The sequence below is a fragment of the Mauremys reevesii genome, linkage group 2 (assembly GCF_016161935.1).
Source record: "Mauremys reevesii isolate NIE-2019 linkage group 2, ASM1616193v1, whole genome shotgun sequence".
NCBI classification, from domain to species: domain Eukaryota; kingdom Metazoa; phylum Chordata; order Testudines; family Geoemydidae; genus Mauremys; species Mauremys reevesii.
Window position 1 is genome coordinate 107,716,873 of NC_052624.1, and position 22,182 is coordinate 107,739,054.

Genomic DNA, 22,182 nt, shown 5'->3' on the forward strand with positions numbered 1-22,182 from the left:
TCAAAAATAAGTTTTCATAACAATACCCAAGAATTCCTATGCAGAGCCGTAGAGTTAGTAATGGTAGTTCTCTTCTAACTTAGGTATATTGTTGCAGTCAGCTTACTGTGGTGTCACTTTTTAAAGTAAGTCAGGTGACAAAAGGGGTGGCATTGGGAGGAGTGCCTATCAAAAGGGACAAAGACCCGCCTGTTTTTCTCCTTCCCATTCCTCACTCATAAGCAGATCCCATGATAGCTGGATACACAGTAGAAAATGTTGTTATATATAAACCAGCTACTTTTTTTAAGAGATTTTTTTAACGTAAAGATTGGTTTTAAAAATGTGATTAAATAAAGTAAATTTGAAGACCCTCTAATTATAACACTATTTATTGAAAAGGCTTTCTCCCCCCCCCAGGGAAAGTCTTTTACTTAATTCACTAGTTATCATTAACTAACAAGGTGCTTTGATAGACATAACATAGATCAGTACATATTTATTTATAGATCAATACATATTCATTTTGCCCTTAGAATGAAACCGATATTATATTGTTTCCAGGTATTTATTGTTAAAAGAGCAGCATGTACCCTAATAGACTCTACTTTTATAAGAAGGATGATCTGTGGTTAAGGCACTAGACTAGAACTCAGGAAATCTAGGTTAAATTCTTGGCTGTGCCAAAGACTTGCTGTATAACCTTAGGTGAGCCACTTTGATTGTGATCCTGCAGTTGTTGGTACTACACAGTGCTTAAAATTAAATGCTTGCTCAAGTGCTATGCTGGGTAAGGGCCAGACTATTCAGGACCTTGCAGGACCAAATCCTTAATTCCTCTGTGCCTTAGTTCCCTGATGGTAAATCGGTATTTGCAGTCATCTTTTTAATTCTAAAGGTCCAATTCCCACTACAAGTACAGCCATGTTCATGTAGCCACTACATAATACTCCCATCTGATCCAGTTATAAACAAAGTTAAGTTGTGTCTTCACAGCAGCATTTTTTAAAATCATAACCGTATATTAACCAAGTTTGGAAGTCTGCAGGCTGTGTTATGTCTGCCCCTTCTGGGAAAATATGAGCAGTTATTCCATATGGCTTCTGCAGAAGACATACACACAGAGCTAAGAACTCTGGAATGTCCTGTTGCACAGAAGGCAGAGAGGAAGGAGCCACACTGTTACAGGGTACAGTTAGGGGGTCCCATCTACACTGCAAAACAGCTGTTTATCAGATCGGTTGGCAAATAGTTGACTATATGCAGATTGGCCAATTTTAAGGGCGAAATATACCTCTACCTCGATATAATACTGTCCTTGGGAGCCAAAAAAACCTACCGCGTTATAGGTGAAACCAATTTATATCAAACTTGCTTTGATCCACCGGAGTGCGCAGCCCCACCCCCTGGAGCACTGCTTTACCGCGTTATATCTGAATTCGTGTTATATCGGGTCGCATTATATCGGGGTAGAGGTGTACTGTTAGCTGCTATGGTCACTAACTGCATATCAACCACATTGGGTGGACACAGACTATTTGTAGACCCAACCATGTTGCTAACTGGTGCCAAACTTGTTGAAAATACGCAGTGTAGATAACCTCTAGTTCGTTACAAATACAATCAATTCAGGGGTCTTTTATATGCCACTTTTGTCCCTGACCCTGTTTACTCCAAAGTTTCAGCTTTCTAATGTAGATAGCTCCCATTTCTCAAACTCAACTAAAGGTTTGATGTAGCAAAAGAATTGTCATACTGTAACGGACTAGTATATTGTCATCGATAGAAGATAATCATAGATGCTTAAGAGGAAGATCCAAGAAACCCATAATGGACAATTACAGAAAAATTGTTAGTGCTTGGTGATAGGCTGATGTCCTTAAGCATGAGGGTTTATGTTTATTTCTTAATTAAAAAACAACAACTACCTATTGGAACTGTGGATGTTCTTATTATCCATATAAATGCCTAATCCTATTTGAATACCCCGTCCCCCAAGTTTTTGAATTCAATGAGCACAAGCTAACTATGCATTGTGTAAAAAAAAATTTCCTTTTAGTTAGTTTTGTAGTTGTATTATGAATGAGTTAAATAGGAGATTTACTTTGTCTGTATTGTCCTTGTATACTGCCTTCAAACCCCCTCTCATTTACCTCTTTCTAAACTATCTCTGTCTTTTCAGTCTTTCTTAAGGCCTGATCCAATGTCAACTGAAGTCAGTTGGAGCCTTTTATGTATTTCAGTGGGGACTGGATCAGGCCTTAAGTATGGAAGTATTTTTTTGTGCCTCTAATGATTTTTGTCACTCCTCTCTGAACCCCCTCTATTTCTGCTACATACATTTTGAGATAGGGTAGCCAGAATGGAAGACACAGCAATTTACCCATTGCTTAAGCATCCTACAAACAAAACAATATATTTTGTTTGTAGGAACTATCTTGTAACCAAGTCAGGGAACACCTATGTGGTCCCCTGACTCAGTATTATTAGTAGTGTAGCTGAAGCACAGAGGTTCTCTTTACTTTCATACTCTGTTCACCAGTATGCAAACAACTTTTTTAATACTAAGGATTAAGGTATCTTGACAGCTAATCAAACAGAAGGAAAAAGTGGATGATGACTAAGCATTGATCCCAAATGTGTGTTCTGGAGGAGAAAAAAATCCCTCTCGGGATCCCTTGTGCACTGTTTGAAAACTTGGAAGGGAGAATTCAGGAGAAAACATGCAGACTATAGTATTTTCATTGTCATTCAGTGCTCCCAACATTATTTTCCACTTTTTCCCTCAACCATCTCTGTTTTTATCTTTCTGTTTGTCCTATAAAGATTCCAGCATACATTTGAGCACTGTATTAAATGAGCACTTACACTAGTGCTACAAATGGATGTAGACTATATTACTTTGTATTTCATTTGCTTCTGCTATAAATTATATAGTAGTTTGGTTGGCTTTTTAGGAGATAATTTTTAATTCCAATAACTTATTGATATGCTAAATCCAGTAAGAGTAGTAACTGCTGATTTTAGTGAACACCTCGTGTTTTTTAACTGTAGTCTTTAACAGAGTGGAGGATGGATTGAATAACTACTGATGGAAATTTGAGTGCTAGGGATACACATTAAGGAGGAAAGATTGCAGGTTGTAGAATAATTCCACATCACTTCAAAAAATATTTGGAAAATGGAAATGCTCCATGGTTATCAGAAATTCAAGAACAAGGAAGGAAAAAAAGACAGATGAAATCACATTTTTCAAACTATATATGATTTTGGTTTTCCTGGGTTTCATATTATCTTTAAAAGCATGATTATAGTAGTTTTATCCTAGATATTTTCCTACACTTAAAAAAAAAAAAGTTGAGAACAAAAGATTCCCAAAATGACTAATTCCATTGAAGCTAATCCTTCCCTCCCTGTCTTGGTATATCCCCTTCTTAGAGAACACAATTATTTCCATTTCCTTGTATGCCTTCACAGTAATTCCCACCAAATGGTATTGTGAACATGTCAGCTGTAAGCATCCCCGGTGCATCAGCCAAAAAGTTATATGTAATTCCAAAAAGAGTTTTCTGGTTTTATAGCTATTTAACTCTCTGGTCACTCAAAGAAATACATGTAACAATGTCGGCTAGAGCTAACTCCGATTACTCTTAGTTAGGAAAAGCTGCACTGGTGTGAAAAACATACCAGTATGGAATCTGCAAGCCAAAAAAACTGTGATGTAAAGACAGATCATCATCTCATCCTTTAAAAAAAAATCACTGAAAATCTACATTGAGTTTAGTTCTGAACCACCAGCAAACACAGCAGTTGCACTTTTCAGGGAGTTCAGGTTTTGATCTGCATTCTTTCAGTCACCTAAGTTGAGCTTTGGGTGTTTGGGTAGAATGAACCCAGTCCTCAATGCAAAACTCAATTGAAACTGTTGAAGTTTGAGTAGTTTCAGGTCAAAGCTAGTCATTTTACATGGTTTGATGCACATTTTAGTGCAATTTAGATTAAGCTTTTGTGAGTTAATATTAAAAAACAGCAAGAAAAAGCCCCTACGATCAGGCAAGTTTCATTCAATTTGATATTTCATTGCAAATATTTTGAGCCTCTCTCCCCCACTCTTAGCATATTGTTTGTAATCATGCTAAGCTGGTTGCAACTGGGAATCCTGGAACTCTCATGCTTATAAAAACCTACTCTAGCAGATCCTAGACTGTAGTCCTTGGAACATTCTCCATTGGTCTCCAGAATGAAACTCTTAGAGAACCACACTATAAGGGGCTGGATTGTTGGGCAAAGAGGTGGTTTGGGAAACGGGTATCACGCTGTCTAAAGTGGCTCATAGCTGTCAGTGATAATCTCAGGTCAGTGTGTCAGAAAATAGAGTAGACACCCCTAGTGCTATATTCCATGATTAGATTTCTCCAAGTCAGTAACAAATGTGACTTCCTGGATCACTAAACTAGTCTTACCATGGAGTCACAGTCAATACACTTAGGGTCTCCAGTTTATCTTGTCACCCAGACAAACTGGATTTTGTGACAATGGTCACTATACCAAATTTCACATCACACTGGGATTGGGAGTAATTTAAAGGATCAGTCACTTACTCCCAGATCAGTTGGTACTCTGGATTTTACTAAAGACAACACTGGCAACTAATTCTCTAGTAAACTAACGAAAGATGTATTAGCTAAGAAAAAGAAATGAGAGTTATTGAGAGGTTAAAACAGGTACAATATATTAACAGGTGAGTCAGAGTTTGTTAATCCAAAATGATAGCAGAGATGCAGTAATCTGTCAGTTCCAAACGTCTCTCAGGGTACCCAAAATAACTCTGTGGGTCTCTTGTCTACTTGTTCAGTATTTCTACCCTGTTGGAATCCAAACAGTCCAGAGATTCAGGATTATTCCTTGAAATTCATTTTATAACTTCTTCGCATAGACAACTAGCCGACAGTCTCACTGCCCCCATGGGCATTTCTTTTGATGATGCTGAGTGAGGAATACACTTAGTCTATGAACTTCCATTGTCACACACAGGGACACTTACTTTGAAATTAGCACTCTTCTTCATTTGCATTTTCCCAAAGCTTCAGCTACATTTAATGGGTTATTTAGTTACAAGGACATACATAATGTGAACACCTGTCGTTACATAGGAATAGATAATTGAGAACAATACAAGTAACATTCCATTAGTTTTCATGAATTTCTAACAGCTGAATACACTCTTCATTAGCACACCATTGATCTAGGGATATTTAATTACAGGGTATACATAATGTACAAGTAACATAATAGCAAACTATGGGAGACTGACAGACAAAAACAATACAGTCAATATCTCCTTTGATCTCTGTTACTATAGGAGTGAATTAATTTGAACGCATACTAACAATTAACGCTTCTTTGATATTCACATACAAGTGCATTGTCCTGAGATTCTGGCATGCACTGGCACCTGGACTGTCAGCATCACAAGGGGATCTCTTTCTCATAAAGTGATCAACAGAACGAAGCACCGTAGAATCCCTGACTTACTCCTATGTATCTAACCATTGCAGCAGATATACTATGTATATTCACAGTATTTAATTACATCCATTTCAGAGACCCCTGAAATAGCAAGTTACAACAGGGTATATTAAGACTTGCAGTCTTAACTCTGAACTTCCTTCAACATGTTGCCTAAAGTCAGATTCATAATATTTGTTTAACAGTTTCTTTTTATTTTCTTTATTTCAGTGATAGTAAAATAATTAATGGAATATTTTGTTGCCATTTTATTGTGCTAGTGGTTCCTTTGGCTGTAATGTGCTCTTGATATTATGTTTTGTACATCCAGATACATCACCATAGAAAGATATTTGTGCTGTTGAGGCTATAGAGCAGGAGATAGGATGTGATATAGGAGTCTGAGATCAGCTAGGAATGTAGGATGAGATCACAAAGCAGAAACCTTCATATCATAGCAGCAAGTTCTCTTAATTTAATTTGACTCTGATCTCTTAGCTGAATCCTGCAAACACTTAAACTTGTGGTTAAGTTTACAGTCTGTGGGTAGTCCCAGTGACTTAAGTGGGACTAGTCGCAGGATGTAAAATTAAGTCCATGCACACATTTAAGGCCCTGTTCCTGCAAAGTTTGTAAAGCACCTTGAGGATGAAACAGCTGTTTAAGTGCTGACTATTAGCAGTTAACTCAGTAAGCATTAGAGTGCTAATAATATTTACACATAAAACCTTAGTTGAAAACCACTGAAATGTAGTTAAAAATATGGAAGCAGTTCTTGTGCCTGCTGTTTCATTATGTAAATTCACTGCCTGAGACACTGTGAATTTTTCCCTAAAAATAATAAATGTATATGTTGAATTTTTCTCCAAATGTAGGCCCTGATTCCACAATGAATTCTATGTGAATGGACCCTGAAGTCAGTGGGGCTTTTTATAGGTGCAGGGTTCCGCTCTTGTGGAGCTCACCGCTGGATGCAGGTCTTAATTTTCAACCTGAGCCTTGTGGCAAGAGTTGTTTTTGTAAATTTTGTTTGTTTGTTTTAAAACCTTTTAAGGTTCTGAGTTACAAAAATGTATTAAACCAAACCAAACAAAGAAAAAATCCATAAGAAACAAAAACAGATAAGTGAGTTTAAAATGTATTTTGTTCATACAAATAAATAAAATCAAATACCCTCTCCAACCAGTTTCTCCTACACTGGGATGCTGTGTTCTGAAACGATCATAAGAACACACATAAGAACATAAGTACGGCCATATTGGGTCAGACCAATGGTCCATCTAGCCCAATATCCTGTCTTCTGACAGTGGCCAATGCTAGGTGCTTCAGAGTGAATGAACAGAACAGGGAATCATCAAGTGATCCATCCCCTGCCATCCACTCCCAGCTTCTGGCAAACAGAAGCTAGGGACACTGAGAGCATGGTGTTGTATCCCTGCCCATCCTGGCTGTGAGCCATTGATGGACCCATCCTCTCTGAACTTATCTAATTCTTTTATGAATCCTGTTATAGTTTTTGCCTTCAGAACATCTCCTGGCAAAGAGTTCCACAGGTTGACTGTGCGTTGTGTGAAGAAATACTTGCTTTTGTTTGTTTTAAACTTGCTGCCTATTAATTTCATTGGGTGAACCCTAGTTCTTGTGTTTTGTGAAGGAGTAAATTAACACTTCCTTATTTACTTTCTCCACACCAGTCAAGATTTTACAGACCTCTATCATATCCTCCCTTAATTGTCTCTTTTCCAAGCTGAAACGTCAAAGTCTTTTAAATCTCTCCTCATATGGAAGCTGTTCCATACCCTTAATCAATTTTGTTGTCCTTCACTGTAACTTTTCCAATTCCAAGATATCTTTTTTTAGATGAGGTGACAGATCTGCACGCAGCATTCAAGATGTGGGTATACCATGTATTTATAGAGAGGCATTATGATAGTTTCTGTCTTATTACCAATCCCTTTCCTAATGATTCCCAAATTTCTGTTAGCCTTTTTGACTGCTGCTGCAAATCGAGCAGATGTTTTCAGAGAACTATCCACAATGACTCGAAGATCTCTTTCTTGAATGGTAACAGCTAATTTAGACCCCTACCATTTTGTATGGATAGTTGGGATTATGTTTTCCAATGTGCAATATTTTGCATTTATCAACATTGAATTTCATCTGCCATTTTGTTGCCCAATCACCCGGTTTTGTGAGATCCCTTTGTAACTCTTTGCAGTCAGCTTTGGACTTAACTATCTTGAGTAATTTTGTATTGTCTGCTAATTTTGCCACCTCACTGTTTAACCTTAGGGAACTCCACTATTTCCCCCCGCTCTATTCCGAAAACTGACCATTTATTGCTACCTTTCGTTTCCTATCTTTAAACCAGTTAGTGATCCATGAGGGGATCTTCCTTTTTACCTGATGACAGCTTACTTGGCTTAAGAACCTTCGTTGAGGGACTTTGTCAAAGGCTTTCTGAAAGTCTTAAGTCACTATATCCTCTGGATCACCCTGGTCAACGTGTTTGTAGATCTCTTTGAGGAATTCTAATAGATGATGGTGAGGCATGATTTCCCTTCACAAAAGCTGTGTTGACTCTTCCCCAACAAATTGTGTTCACTTATGTGTCTGATAAATCTGTTCTTTACTATAGTTTCAACGAATTAGCCTGTTACTTAAGTTAAGCTTACCAGCCTGGAATTGGGGATCACCTCTGGAGCCTTTTTAAAAAATTGGTGTCACGTTAGTGATCCTCCAGTCATCTCGTAGAGAAGCTGATTTAAATGATAGGTTATGCACCACAGTTAGTAGTTTTGCAATTTCATATATAAGATCTTTCAGAACTCTTGGGTGATACCATCTGGTCCTGCTGATGTATTACAATTTAATTTATCAATTTTTTCCAAAACCACCTCTAATGACACGTCAATCTGGGACAGTTCCTCAAATTTGTCACCTAAAAAGAATGGTTCAGGTGTGGGAATCTCCCTCAGATCCTCTGCACATCATATGATATACATTGAAGAATGGGGATTTGCTATCAGACCTGCAAGTGTTAGAGCTGAAATATGCAGAATCTTTGGCACTTGCCTTTAGTATAAAATAGTACACTTTTTTATTTCTATCTAGGTTACTCATTGAGAATCAATAACAATATTAATCATCTGTCACATTTTAAAGGCCGAGTCACATGCAGCTGCAGAAAACATCTAATGAACTGTAATAATGTTAATGAAAGTTTATTGATCAAAACACAGTTCTTTCTGAATACAGAATAAAATAGTCTTTGTTCTGACCCTTTGCTGACAACCAGTTTGACCTTAAAGTCTGGAGAGGCTATTAGAATTCTGTTAATAAATCATACAATGGTGGATCACTAAGACCTCTTTCCAATTTGAAATAATGTAGATATGAAATCTGAGTTGTTAGGGGCATTTTTCCATCTTTGGCAAGAGGGGTTTAGAAAGGAGGTGGAGGAGGAGATGGCTCAGGCAAGGACAGAATTGGCTTTCACAGGGCCCAGTAATAGGATTGTTATTTCACTGCAGAAACAACTGACCCAGAAAGGAGCATAGTGAAAAACTGAGCAGTGGAAGTGTGCAGACATGACAGGCTTGTAATATATAAAATCAATAAGGCTTAAAAAGTTTAAAAAGGAAGACTGAGCAATAAAGCAATTTAGTTTTGTCTGTTACAGTCAACAGTTTTTCCCCACTATGAAAACCACTCTTTAAGTTGACAAAAAGCATGCCAAAATTAACATGAGCAATTGCCAGCCAATAATGGTTTAAATTAGTGAAGAGGTTTGACTGCAATAAAAATTGTGTGAACTTTTGCCAGAAACTAGTAGTATGAACCAAACAATCAGGTAACTTTAAAAAATAAACGTCCTCCCATTCCTTTTATTCAGCATCTCTGTTCATCTCCGTAATATGTGGGACAGGAAATGGCAAAATGCAGCAGGACAAGTTGTCCTGACAGTTCTATCTAGAACAGGGGTTCCCAAATTTGGTTTGCGGCTTGTTCAGGGTAAGCCCCTGGCGGGCCGTGAGACGCTTTGTTTACTTGCATGCCCGCAGGTACGGCCGCTCGCAGCTCCCAGTGGCCGCAGTTCGCCGTTCCCGGGAGCTGCGGGAAGTGGTGCAGGCTGGGCAATCACTTCCGGCTGCTCCCATTGCCCGGGAACGGCAAACCGCGGCCGCTGCGAGCTGCCGTACCTGTGGACACAGGTAAACAAAGCATCTCACAGCCCGCCAGGGGCTTACCCTGAACAAGCCGCGAACCAAGTTTGGGAACCCCTGTTCTAGAACTATTAGAAATCTGATGAGAGCCTGTTGTGATATTTCCGGTTCTGTCTTGCAGAGTCAAGTTGTTCAAGTAGTTTGTGTAAACGTCAGGAAACAAATCACCTATGTTCTATCTCCGTAAACATCAGTGGGCTTGTGCCTAGTATAAATTTGGCTTCTGAACCTTCAGTAATTATCTGAACTGAACCTTTTGGAAGTTGTCCATCACTAGTTTAAATGGAAGATACAACTCTGAGAATGGTTTGCTCTGATCTGTACACCTGCTGGCTATCACCTTGTAGCCAACATCACAGTGTGCAGGACAATCATTTGAGATGCATGGATTTTGTGAACACAACTCTAGAAACCGATGTGAGGAAATCACTTGGTAAGTTGCTTGCTGAAAAATACAGTCCTATGGCCCCAGGGTTTTTTTTGTGTGAAAGAAAGTGACAGAAAAAAAAAGACATTTGTAATAAGTTGGGACAGTTTTCTCTTTTTAAAATAAAATGGAGAGTGAGTGAGTCCTGATATATATCACCTTGGCTCTTGCCAAATTGACTGTCAGTACCCTGGACAGACAACTTAGAACAGTGGGGGCATCTAAATGCGTCCGCGTCCTGGCTGGCGGTCGAGCATCCGCTGAAATGCTGCTGAAATTCGGTGGCATTTTGGCGGCGACGCCTCTCAATAATGCCGCTTGCCGCTGATAGGCGACGTCATCGAGAGGCGTCACCGCCGAAATGCCGCTGAAATTCTCATGCTCGACCGCCGCCACGGTCCTTTGTCTGGCACTCGCCAGACGAAAAGGTTGGGGACCACTGACTTAGAACAACCAAGGAAAGTCCACTTCAGACTCAGGCTCTATAATCTAGCTAAGCATTCTGGAGAAAAAGAAAACAGCTTCTCTAAAGTTTCAGTTGGCATGGCAATAAGTGTGTTGCATTTGTGTTGCCTAATTGACCCTTTAGGCTTTTTGAATAAGAAGTGCGTGCCCACACATACTCAGGGGTGGGGAGGGGCTGTAACGCCTGCAGACTTCACATTATTCAGTCTGAAATCATGTGGCTAATGTGTTAGAGGCAAATGCCCCATTTCCCCCCCTCTCTGCCAACAATCTTTCAGTTTTAGCTCTTGGACAATAAGCAGCTAAAGACAGTAAAAGCAAAAAATGACTGACTAAGATTTAGTTTTATTCAAAGCAGGAAAAAGTTTCCATTGTAGTTTTGAAAGGAGACACTGGGCATTTAATCGTCTTCAGGTAGCTGCCTGCTTTCCTTCCTATTGTTCTTTTTGCCCTCTTGCTCCTTGTTCCTTTCAGTGCTGCATTTAGAAAGAGCTGCAAAGTTTAAGGAAACTAGGAGCTTTTTTCCGTTGCTTAGCAATAAGAGCTATATTGTGAGGAGAAATGGGGCATAGCTTTTTTTTTTTTTTTTTTTTTTTTAAGAACTGACCAACTGAGAAACCTTCACTGCCTTTGTGCTGCTGTTAAAGCTATGTTGATGGGTCCTATTGAGCTCAATAGCCTTGCAGTAAAAATCATTTTGGCACAAAGACATAGGAATCCAACCCAAACTAATTTTTAAAGGTGATCAGCAAAATAAAAAAGACTACATTGGCATCCCATGTTTTTTATTTCCTTATAGTCTTTAAAGAAAATATGAGCGTCCTCCAAACGCTTTGTCTGCTTGAGATTTACATTCAAATTTTATGTGTTGTTTACTGTGGAAGACTCTCTGTGCTGACCAGAGAACTAGTGAAGTGATGACATCACAAGGGGCAGGAGTGGCAGCTGAGCAATTGGGTTCTGAACCTGAAAATAGCTCCTTTCAGTTTACATTAGGGCCAAGGGTGTCCTTACCCTTTGACAGATTAGGTTTAGGTTAAGAAACACTAGGAATTGTGTTTTTTAAAATACTTTTTTGTTTTGGATTTTTAACTCTTTGACTACTTTTTTCAGTTGCCTTTCACATAAGATAAGAGGGAAGGATCAGTAACTGGTTAAAAGAAAGGAAACAAAGGGTCGGAATAAATGTTCAGTTTTCAGAATGGAGCGAGGGATCTGTACTGGTATCAGTGCTGTTCAACATATTCATAAATTATATGGAAAAAGGGGTAAACAGTGAGGTGGCAAAATTTGCGGACGATACAAAATTACTCAAGATTGTTAAGTCCAAAGCAGAATGTGAAGGTCAAAAGTATAACTAGATTCAAAAAAGAATTAGACAAGTTCATGGAGGATGGGTCCATCAATGGCTATTAGCCAAGATGATCAAGGATGCAGTCCTATGCTCTAGCTGTCCTAAGCCTCTAACTGCCAGGAGCTGGTACTGGATGATGAGATGGATCACTAAATAATTGTCCTGTTCATTCCCTCTGAAGCACGTGGCATTGGCTGCTGTCGGAAGACAGGATACTGGGCTAGGTGGACCATTGGTCTGACCCAGTATGGCCATTCTTATAATTGTTTCCTATAATCTTATCTGTATAAAATTTGTAAAATAATTCTCATAAAAGAGATTATTTTATATTCTTTGGGCCTTTTAAATACTTCCTTCGTATGTCAGTTTTCTCTTCATTTTCCTCAGTAATAGTTATTTGGAAAATAACATTTTTAGAGGAATTTTTAAAGAACCCTAGCCTGCTGTTTCTTCAGACCAATATAATTTCAGTGGAATAATTTGGTTTCTTATGTCCAGTCTGTGAATAAACTATTTCCTTTGCTGATGATGAGATCCATGGTTCTAGCAGACTTAATGTCCTGTTCATGGAACTATCACGCTATGTTACCATTGTTTCATTAACAGCATAGATTAGATATGGATGCATATATTTTGCATATGAGTAATCATTACCTTTTGATGACTTGCTGGGCAAAGTGAGACAAGTTGTTCTCTGTTTCCTAATGCACAGGTATCCACATCACTAACATCAATACCATCCATGGTCCATAAAACATGACTAGTACCATTGTTATATGTTAAGCTTGTGGTTGTCTTTGTGGAGAAGTGATGGATTAACTAGACATGAGTGTCTGATTAAGTTTAAAATTGAGACCATTGGCATAGCTATCACTGATCTCTGGATAACAAAAAACGTGAAACCAGGAAAAAAATCGGTTTTATAGATGAAAATGAATTGACCTTAAATCAGATATATGGTAGTATATTATACATCTACAGTGTATGTATTATAGCAGATGTGGGCAAACTACAGCCCGTGGGCTGAATCTGTCCCATCAGCCATTTTAAGCTGACCCTTGAGCTCCCAGTGGGGAGCGGGATCTGGGGCGTGCTGCGCTCCAGCCAGGGAGCAGGGTCGGGGGCCGCTCCACGTGGCTCTCAGAAGCAGCAGCATGGCTCCCCTCTGGCTCCTACGTGTAGGGGAAGCCAGGGGGTTCTGCTCTGCGTGCCACTCCCGCAGATCCCGTTGGCTGGGAATTGCGGCCAATGGGAGCTGCAGGGGAGGTACCTGCAGATGGGGCAGTATGCGGAGCCGCCTGGCCATGCGTCCACATAGTAGCTGGAGAAGGAACATGCTGCTGTTTGAGGTAAGCGCTGCCTGGAGCCTGTATCCCAAACCCCTCATCCACAGCCCCACCCCAGAGCATGGCCCCCCAGCTGGAGCCTGCACCCCTTCCCGGCCCCAGCCCTCTGCCCCAGCCCTGATGCCCCTCCTGCCATCTGAACCCTTTAGTCCCAGCCCAGAGCACTCTCCTACACCCCAAACTCCTCTTCCCCAGCCCCACCCCCGAGCCCTCACCCCCAGCTGGAGCCCTCACCCCCCCACACACACACTCCACTCTACTGCTCCAGCCCAGAGCCCCCTCCCGCACCCTGAACTCCTCATTTCACGCCCCATCCCGGAGCCCACACCCCCAACCAGAGCCCTCACTCCCTCCTGCACCCCAACCCCAATTTTGTGAGCTTTTCTTGCCCACTACACAATTTCTATTCCCAGATGTGGCCCTCAGGCCAAAAAGTTTGCCCATCACTGTATTATAGGCAGGATTGGTTGGCTGCCTATAATTAAAGTTGCCCAAAACTTCTCTAACAGGTCTTGTTGGGCTCAGCCTTGCCTGCGGCCCATCAGACTGCTATCGGGGCAATCCTGCCTCTGGATCCCCTGGTGTTTTAAGCCTCTGGTGTCTGAAGAGTGCCCAGGCACTGTCCTGGACATGGGATCCATAGGAAGACTCTAGGAACACAGACCTGTTGTGTAACAATTCCTCCTGAGAGCTGCAACCATGTGGCTCAGCTGGCTAGTCCCTAAGCATAGTGATGACTCTTAAGACTCCCACTATAGCTTAAACATACCCTCTTCCAGAATCCCACTGAAGGTGTGAGCCTTTTGGGTTACAGTTTAACTCTCTCAAGGGCTACATGATAGTTGTAGCAAGGAACATACACACTTTTCACAGAGTTCTACAACACTGTTGCTCTTTACTTAATCTCACAAGAAACACACAGATCTGTATGGAAGTTGTAAATCCTATATGGATTTTCCCCTCTTCAGCTCACCCGTCCCTTGGAAGTCCTTGGAGAACCCTCTGTGTTCTGGTAGGTGGGTGTAACTCCCTGGTCAGCCTCAACAGGTGACCATAGAGTCCTACCATGACTTTGTGACCTCTCTCCTGATAAACTAGTTCTTCTGGTTGAGAGCCAGTCTTTTGTCTAGTGCTATTGCATATCATTGGTTGGGCACTTAAGTCAACGGCCCTCTTTTGAATTTTCGGTCTAACACTACGCTGAAGCTCGCAGTGAATGCAGCTAGCCTCCACATTGAAAATGCAGTTTGCAGCTTGATAAAGATACATACAGAGAGTTCACTGAATGAATAAGTTGTATAGACACATTTCCAAAATCATCACAGCTTCTCATTACAAGAACCTTATAGCTTTGCCAAACTTTAACCATTTGGGCTGAAATTTTCCATTCCAGATGTTTGCTTCTGTCTGAAATTCAGGTGTTTCTGAGAATGAGGCTAGGGAAAAATACATTGTTTGACCATGTTAAAAATGTCTAGTAACCTTTTATCTGAGAAGTTCTAGCACTCCCGGGCTTTGGCACAGGGACTTGAAATTTGGCAGTGGGGTGGCCTTTTGCTCTCTCTGTGAAAATCTGCCCAGATTTGGTCACGATAACTACAGTTTTTCAAAAGCTTCCTGCACATGCTTGGTAGAGACTTGATAGATCTTCTCAGCCAAATTCCCTAAAAATTCCAACTTCAGTGGGCATGTTTGAGCCCGGGGCTGCCGGGGGGCTGAGCAGGACTTTGCCTACAATTGCAGCTCTGTGCTGTTGCGGGCCAAGCACAGGAGCTGATAACAGGGAGCCTGTCTTTCCTGTACTCTCAGTGAACCACCTGCTGGTGCCCAGAGAGTGAGGAGGAGGCTGTGCAGAGGAGTATAGTCATTGTATACTCAACCCTGGCAAATGGCAGAGCATTGGAAATATGCACAAATCTTGGGAATGCTGTGTGTTTTGTGGCTATAATCTCATATCATTTCGGATATGGGGGAGGTAATTCCCCTCTCCTTCTGATGGAATAATTAGCAGGAGCTCCAACAGTGGGAATTTGCAGCCATTCCAGTCCCTTACTTCGCCTGTGTGGGGAGGAAGAGTGAATCTACATGAGGTGATTGATCTGTCTTAGTATTTCATAGTGGCTCCTCACAATGGTATCTGAGTACCCGGTCCTTTATGTAGGAATTACTTTACTTCCCTCTTACCTCATCTTGCCTCCCCCTCTCCCCATTGAAAAGGAGGCAACGTTTTGGTGAAATGCAGCATAGTTAAAGTATTGGAGTAATAGTTACTTTTGTACATACCCTCCATCACCATAGTTTCAGTTCTTAGATACATTGTACAAAGCTTTAGGACAAGAATGAATAATACGATGTTCAACTGGAACTATGGTGATGAATTGAAAATAGGCAGAATGTACCACTTTCCTGTATCTAGCACATCAGATACTTCCTGTTCTCGTCATGCCTTTATAGACTAAATTCATCAGATGTTAGTAAAGCACAGTTCCTTTTTCCTAGTTATGCAATAGAATTAGAGATTGTGGGCAAATCTCCCAATCCCCATAGTGACAGAAGAACATTTATCTAATTAGTAGTTTGCTTTTTGGCATTGTTGTGAATAAATTAGCATTTCAGTTGATACCCTGGGCTACTGGGAAAAAGTTTCCCAGAGTAGTGTTTAGCCTCATTTCTTTAGAGAAAAGGACTGTGTTTCCAGCTTTGTGTAGATGTATCTTTTTGACTAAGAAGAAATATCAATGCACTAGTTATGGATCTTAATGTAGGTTTTTTTAATCCTTAAGCAGGGCTGGTGCAACCATTTAGGCAAACTAGGCGGCCACCTAGGGCGCCTAGTGGTTGAGGTTGCCTAAAAGTCCACTCAGGCGAGGAGGTAGAGTGGCGGTGAGCTGGGGTGGGGGCGAGGAGGGGCGTGGGGAGAGCCGCCCGCAGTAACGGGGGGGCACACCGGGGAACCGCACCCCACCCCAGATCACCTCCACTTTGCCTCCTCTGCTGAGCACACAGCCCCCGCTCTAAATCTCCTCCAATCGGCGCCGCAAGCCTGGGAGAGGAGGAGAATGAGAGCTGGGGCGGGGTTAGCTTCCGCGGGGGGGCTCCCCAGGCAGGGTTAGCTGCCGCAGTGGGGGGCAGTGTTAGCTTCCGCAGCGGGGGCTCCCCGGGTGGGGTTAGCTGCAGCGGCGGGCGGTGTTAGCTGCCGTGGAGGGGGGGCAGGGTTAGCTTCCACGGGGGCGGGGGCTCCCCGGGCAGGGTTAGCTGCCACGGTGGGGGGCGGTGTTAGCTTCCGCAGCGGGGGCTCCACGGGCAGGGTTAGCTGCAGCGGCGGGCGGTGTTAGCTGCTGTGGCGGGGGGCGGGGTTAGCAGCCGTGGCGGGGGCCGCGCCCCGGGCCTGGTTAGCTGCCGTGGAGGGGGCTTGCAAGGGGGTAGCTGCTGCGAGGGGGCTCCCTGGGTGGGTGGGGTTAGCTGCCGTGGGGCTCCTCGGGTGGGAGGGGTGGGTGGGTGTGGTTAGCTGCCATGGGGGGGCGGGGGGTGGGGTTAGCTGGGGAGGGGCGCAAGGTGGAAGTTTCGCACCCTAGACGAAACTTCCTTGCACCGGCCCTGTCCCTAAGAATCAAAGAGTTAAATTTGTTCACATGTTTTTTTCCAGTAAACTGAGCCTTCTATTTGTGCCATGCCATTTAAATGTCTCCTTCCCAGAAGAAGTTACAGAGATAACTGTGAATAGCTCATGTAAAAGCAACATTGTTGTTGTTGGATATTTTTCCAAAGAAAAATCTAAACAGAATTGAACAGATTTTCCAAATCCTAGATTTGGTAGTAGCACAATGATTGTAGACAGATTGTGATTTCAGTTACTCTGGCATAAATCAAAAGATACATTTTGCCTCCTGATCCAAGCAATAACCTAAAATAATCTTTAATCTGAGTATTAGAAATCTTTCCTTGAATCTCTCCCTGAGTCAGTGACATGGAATTCGCTGGAGGGCTGAAGTGTGTGTGTGTGTCTCTACATCCATCTGTCTGTGTGTGTGTGTGTGTCTAACAAACATTTGGCAGCCTATGCCAGCTGGGGCTGAGAGCACTGAAGGAGGAGTGTGCTTAGTCTTTGATGGAGTTTGAGGGCTTAATAACTCAAATGGCTCCTTTAGAAAATTAAGAACTAGTATTGGTCTCCAAATAAGAGAGTGCTGTCTTATCCTCCTTTGCTAGAAGAATAGTGAGTGCAATGTGGACCTCAGGACTTGGTGGAAAAGTGAAAATGGCGGAGAACAGGTGCTTCAACATGTGCTGTAAGATTTCCCTTTTTCTGCTGCAAAAAACATTGGCATATCCAAAAGAAGGGCAGTGTTTTATAATTTATAAATACAAATAATTACACTATTTTGATTTTTTTTCTTACAGCTTGATGACTGTACACTGCAACTGTCCCATAATGGTACCTATCTGGATTTAGAATCCACCCTAGCGGAGCAAAGGGATGAATTGGAAGGTTTCCAGGAAGATGCTGGGTACGTAAAATGTTTATCAGATTTAAATGAAAAGACATATTTATCAGGATACGTTGAAGTGATGGAGATATGGGCACTTAAACTGGTACTTTGAGACTCAAATAAGAAAGCAGAAAAGCATAACCTTCATATCTTTACTCACAAGCAGTTGCATTCAATTCCCTTTCTAGAAGCAAAAGGTTTTTTTTAATTCTTTTTTCACTTTTTCACTTTTTTCACTTTTGCGTCTTTTTTAGAACAAAGACTGCTTAGTGTACGAAATCTTTCAAACTGTCCTATATAATTTCTGTAGCTTACCCTGATTGGTATCTAGTTCTAGTATGTAGAACTCAGCAGTATTTGTGCTTCCTTTGCAACCTCACCAAGAACCTCGATATGCTCTGACTGTTACTGTATACCTTCTACCAATTCTCGGCCAAATGATGGTCTTTAAGATGTAGACTTCAATGACCTGGTTTTTATGAATATAGGCCTGATCCAGAGCCCATTGAAGTCAATAGGAAGATTCCCATTATGAAAATTTTTGAGAGAGAGAATGTCTCTCTCTTACAAAACACTGCTCAATGGGGCATACTGAGTGTAATATCATAATATAGCCCCTAATAAACTGATTATTTCTGATAATTGATACTGAGAGCAAAGAAACTTACTGATCATCACATACATATATCAGTAAATAAATGAGTAGAATTTGGTGTCTGCCTGATTTCTGATGGGCCTTCGGGTGATTGCTTATGACAGTTATCTTTATTTTTATTCAAGTTATAAAATATACAATTTAAAACCATTTTGTCACCCTCCATTGCATATTTGTACTCCTAATTGCTTTACTAGGGTTGCATGTTTGTAACTAAGGGCAGGTTTAGACCCGTAACATTTTGTGTATAGGCTTCAGATATATCACAGACCAGCAGTACCAAAAGGGCACAATTAGGGTTGCCATTGATTAAGTTTTGTTGCCAGTGACAAATTTGGCTCTTTGATTAGTTTATTCATTTTTTTATTTTTTCTTCCTGTCTATTCTTTAATGTTATACAAAGGATTATGGATATAGTATTTCTGTAGTATAATGTTTTTTTACTAATCTAAATTGTATTTTCATTGATTACAATATGGTGAAACCAAAGGACTGACATAATGGATGTGGCTTTCTAATAAATGTGGAACAGAATTTTAATCAGTACAGTTGGGGATATTTTATGGTGGTTTCTTAAGAAAGGACATTGTCTATAAATGGTCTCCATAACCGAAAAAGATTTTACATATGTATGCAAAAACTGCTATGTATGAAAAAGATAGGATAGTTATTTGGCAGGTAAAGATGGTGTCCTATTATTAGAAGTAAATGAATTCAGTTTATGTATTTTTTTTTAAGCAAGCTGTGTTTAGATAGGCTTCGCTTTGAACTTTATTGCTGCTCCTTGTTATTTTGAGAAAGATGGATCTTTTTTCCTCTGTTGTGTGTCCCATAAATCAGAATAGTCTATCTATCCATTCCATAGTAAAATGATTAGTGAACTTCTGTGTGCTAAAAGTCACTGGCTTTTCAGCCTCTGTATAAATGACTAATAAACATTTAATTTCAATTGTAATTCTAATTTCAAATTAACTTTATCTTTTTAAACAATTTTCTTGGCACTGTTCACATAAAGATGTGAGAATGACCCACATTCTCAAATGTTAAATATTTCTCACTGAGAAACACTGAATATTAGAAACTGCACTTGATTATCTATGTGACTGAGATATAAGAGAGTTTATTTGCTGCTGCACTGAAATTTGTAGAGAGTTCTTTCTTCATTGCATTTTACTTTATCCCAAGATACTATCATGTGTGTTACAAGAAGGTTGTAATTACATTGCATAAAAGAAGAAATTCATGTTTAAGGAAAATATAAGATTATCTAGGGCTTCACTGGAGTTTTCTTCCTGTGTGAGTTGTGAGGTCAGTTTTTCCCAGGCATTCTTTCCCTCTTGTTAGCGTCTCCATTGTACTTTTACTGACCTAACTCCATTTCAACGGGTATCTGGTGATAGCACAAATAAGCAGCTTCATGAGTATGAGGCCTGCCAGTGGCTTTCATGCCAGTTTTGTCATTCAGGATTGAACAACAACTTCCCACCCCCGTTTTTCTTTCCACCCACTTTGGACAAAGTAAATCAATCCAATAAACTCTTCAGAAGTGACTGTAGTGGGAAAACATTCAGGACAAACTGTGTCCCTTTAAGACACATGCCTGCTATGTCTATTTGATTTAGAAAATTACACTTATTACAGCACTTCCTATTACATAACAGAATCTGCTATCAATTGTGAGGCATTACAAAACATCCACTTAACATCCTGGTCTACTGCCTTGTACTGCCCAACTGTTGTTAGGTATTGCTGCTGGTATTGCTCTTTTCCTTACTTGGAAAATGAGGATAATAATACTTGCCTACCTCCAAAGGGGACATTGAGCCTAAATTAATTAATGTGTGTGAAGCATGTTCACATCTGTAGATAGTTTGCACTTATATAGAACCTTCTATTATCATTAACATTTCAGGATAAAAACATTTATGTGAATATTTTGCATAGTGGTGAGATGTTAAAGCAATTAACTAATTTGTTAGGTTATAATGTAATGGGCTAGATCCACAGCTGGTTTCAGTGGAGTGTGTTGATGTACACCAGCTGAGAATTGTGTTCTGGTGAGTGTTTAATTATTATCATTTGTAGCAAAACAAAACATTTCTGAAACTATCTACACTAATGGCTGGCCTTTTCTGTCTTGTAGATAGGTGTATATCTGGAGTAACTGCACTGGCTTCAGGGATGTTACTCCAGATCTACACCTGTGTAAATGACAACAGAATTTGACTGATCTGTACCAAGACTATCCAAGCGAGTTTCATGTAATGTCACCTGTTATGAGTAAGTCAGTTGAGAAGACTATAAGACTGAAGAGAGAGATCTTCTATTCACTGTGGATAGTTTTCTGAAACATCCACATTCACTCTGCAGCAGCAGTCAAAAAAGCTGACAATTTTAAGAATCATTTGGAAAGGGGTAGATAATACAGAAAATATCATAATGCCAGTATATATATCTATAGTATGCTCACAACTTGAATGCTGCATGCAGTTCTGGTCACCTCATCTCAAAAAAAGATATATTAGGATTGGAAAATATATAGAGGAGAGCAATAAGAATGATTAGGGGCATAGAACAACTTCCATATGAGGAGAAATTGAAAGACTGGAACTGTTCATGTTAGAAAAGAGACATCTAAGGGAGAATGTGAGAGTGGTCTATAAAATCATGAATGGTATGAAGAAAGTGGACAGGGAAGTGTTATTTACCCCTTCACATAAGGGGTCACCCGATGAAATTAGTAGGCAGCAGGTTTAAAACAAACATAAGGACAGACTACTTCACACAACACACAGTAAACCTGTGGAACTCATTGCCATGGAATGTTGTGAAGGCCAAAAGTATAACTGGGTTCAAAAAATAATTAGATAATTTCATGGAGGATGGGTCCATCAATGGCTGTTAGCTAAGATGGTCAATAACATAACTGCATGCTCCAGGTGTCCCTAAACCTCCAAATGCTAGAAGCTGGGACTGGACAGTGGGATGGATCTTTCAAAATTGCTCACTTCTGTTCTTTCTCTCTGAAGCATCTGGCACTGGCCACTGTCAGAGAGAGGATATTGAGCTAGTTGGACTATTGGGCTGATTCAGTAGAGCCATTCTCATGTAAGATAGAAAAGTTATATTGTAGGAGTCTGAATTTGCTATGAGTCTTTGACATTAGTCAAGAAGTATTAGTATAGTTCCGATTAGGGCTGAACAACAATTCAGTGTGGGGGGATTTTTATAATGAAATTTACTATACTATTTCTTTCGGTTGCCCTGTAACTACTAATCTGCCATGAATTTATCCTCTGTATAATTCTCTGTTACTGCAAAAACCTAATTGTCAGTGACCTTGCAAAATCTTTGTTCACTCACGTTGTAGAGTTCAGTTTTTTCATTTGTTCTGGGTTCATTTAAATGTCCTGGTTCTTAGCTTCAGCATCCTTAATTGTCTGAGAGTAGACTACTTCACGATCCACCTCTCTACCTCAGTACCACTGTGCTCATCAGGCACATGAAAGCTTGCTAAACCCAGAATAAAAGACCCGGGAGCTAGGTAATCAAAGCAGTTTTGGGGCTATGACCTAATCTATGGAACCCCTTACAGAAGCGTATCAGAATAAGCACTGTCTACCTTCAGAGCCTGGTGCAAAACACCCTCCTTCACCACAGCCTAGCTACATTAACAGAAGCTGAGATAATGATAGGAGCGGGATGAGGAAAGCACAATGGACCAAACCCTAG

The 22,182-nt window shown here is 40.6% G+C and overlaps 1 protein-coding gene across 12 annotated transcripts in view; it reads left to right on the top strand.

Moving 5' to 3' along the window:
* Positions 1–22,182, top strand: part of FHOD3 (formin homology 2 domain containing 3) — a 634,103-nt gene that overhangs the window by 39,371 nt on the left and 572,550 nt on the right. For all 12 annotated transcript variants that reach the window (XM_039524511.1, XM_039524510.1, XM_039524507.1 and 9 more), the window contains exon 2: positions 17,707–17,813. In XM_039524511.1, coding sequence (XP_039380445.1) covers positions 17,707–17,813 — 107 coding nt within the window. The remainder of the gene's footprint in view (positions 1–17,706; positions 17,814–22,182) is intronic.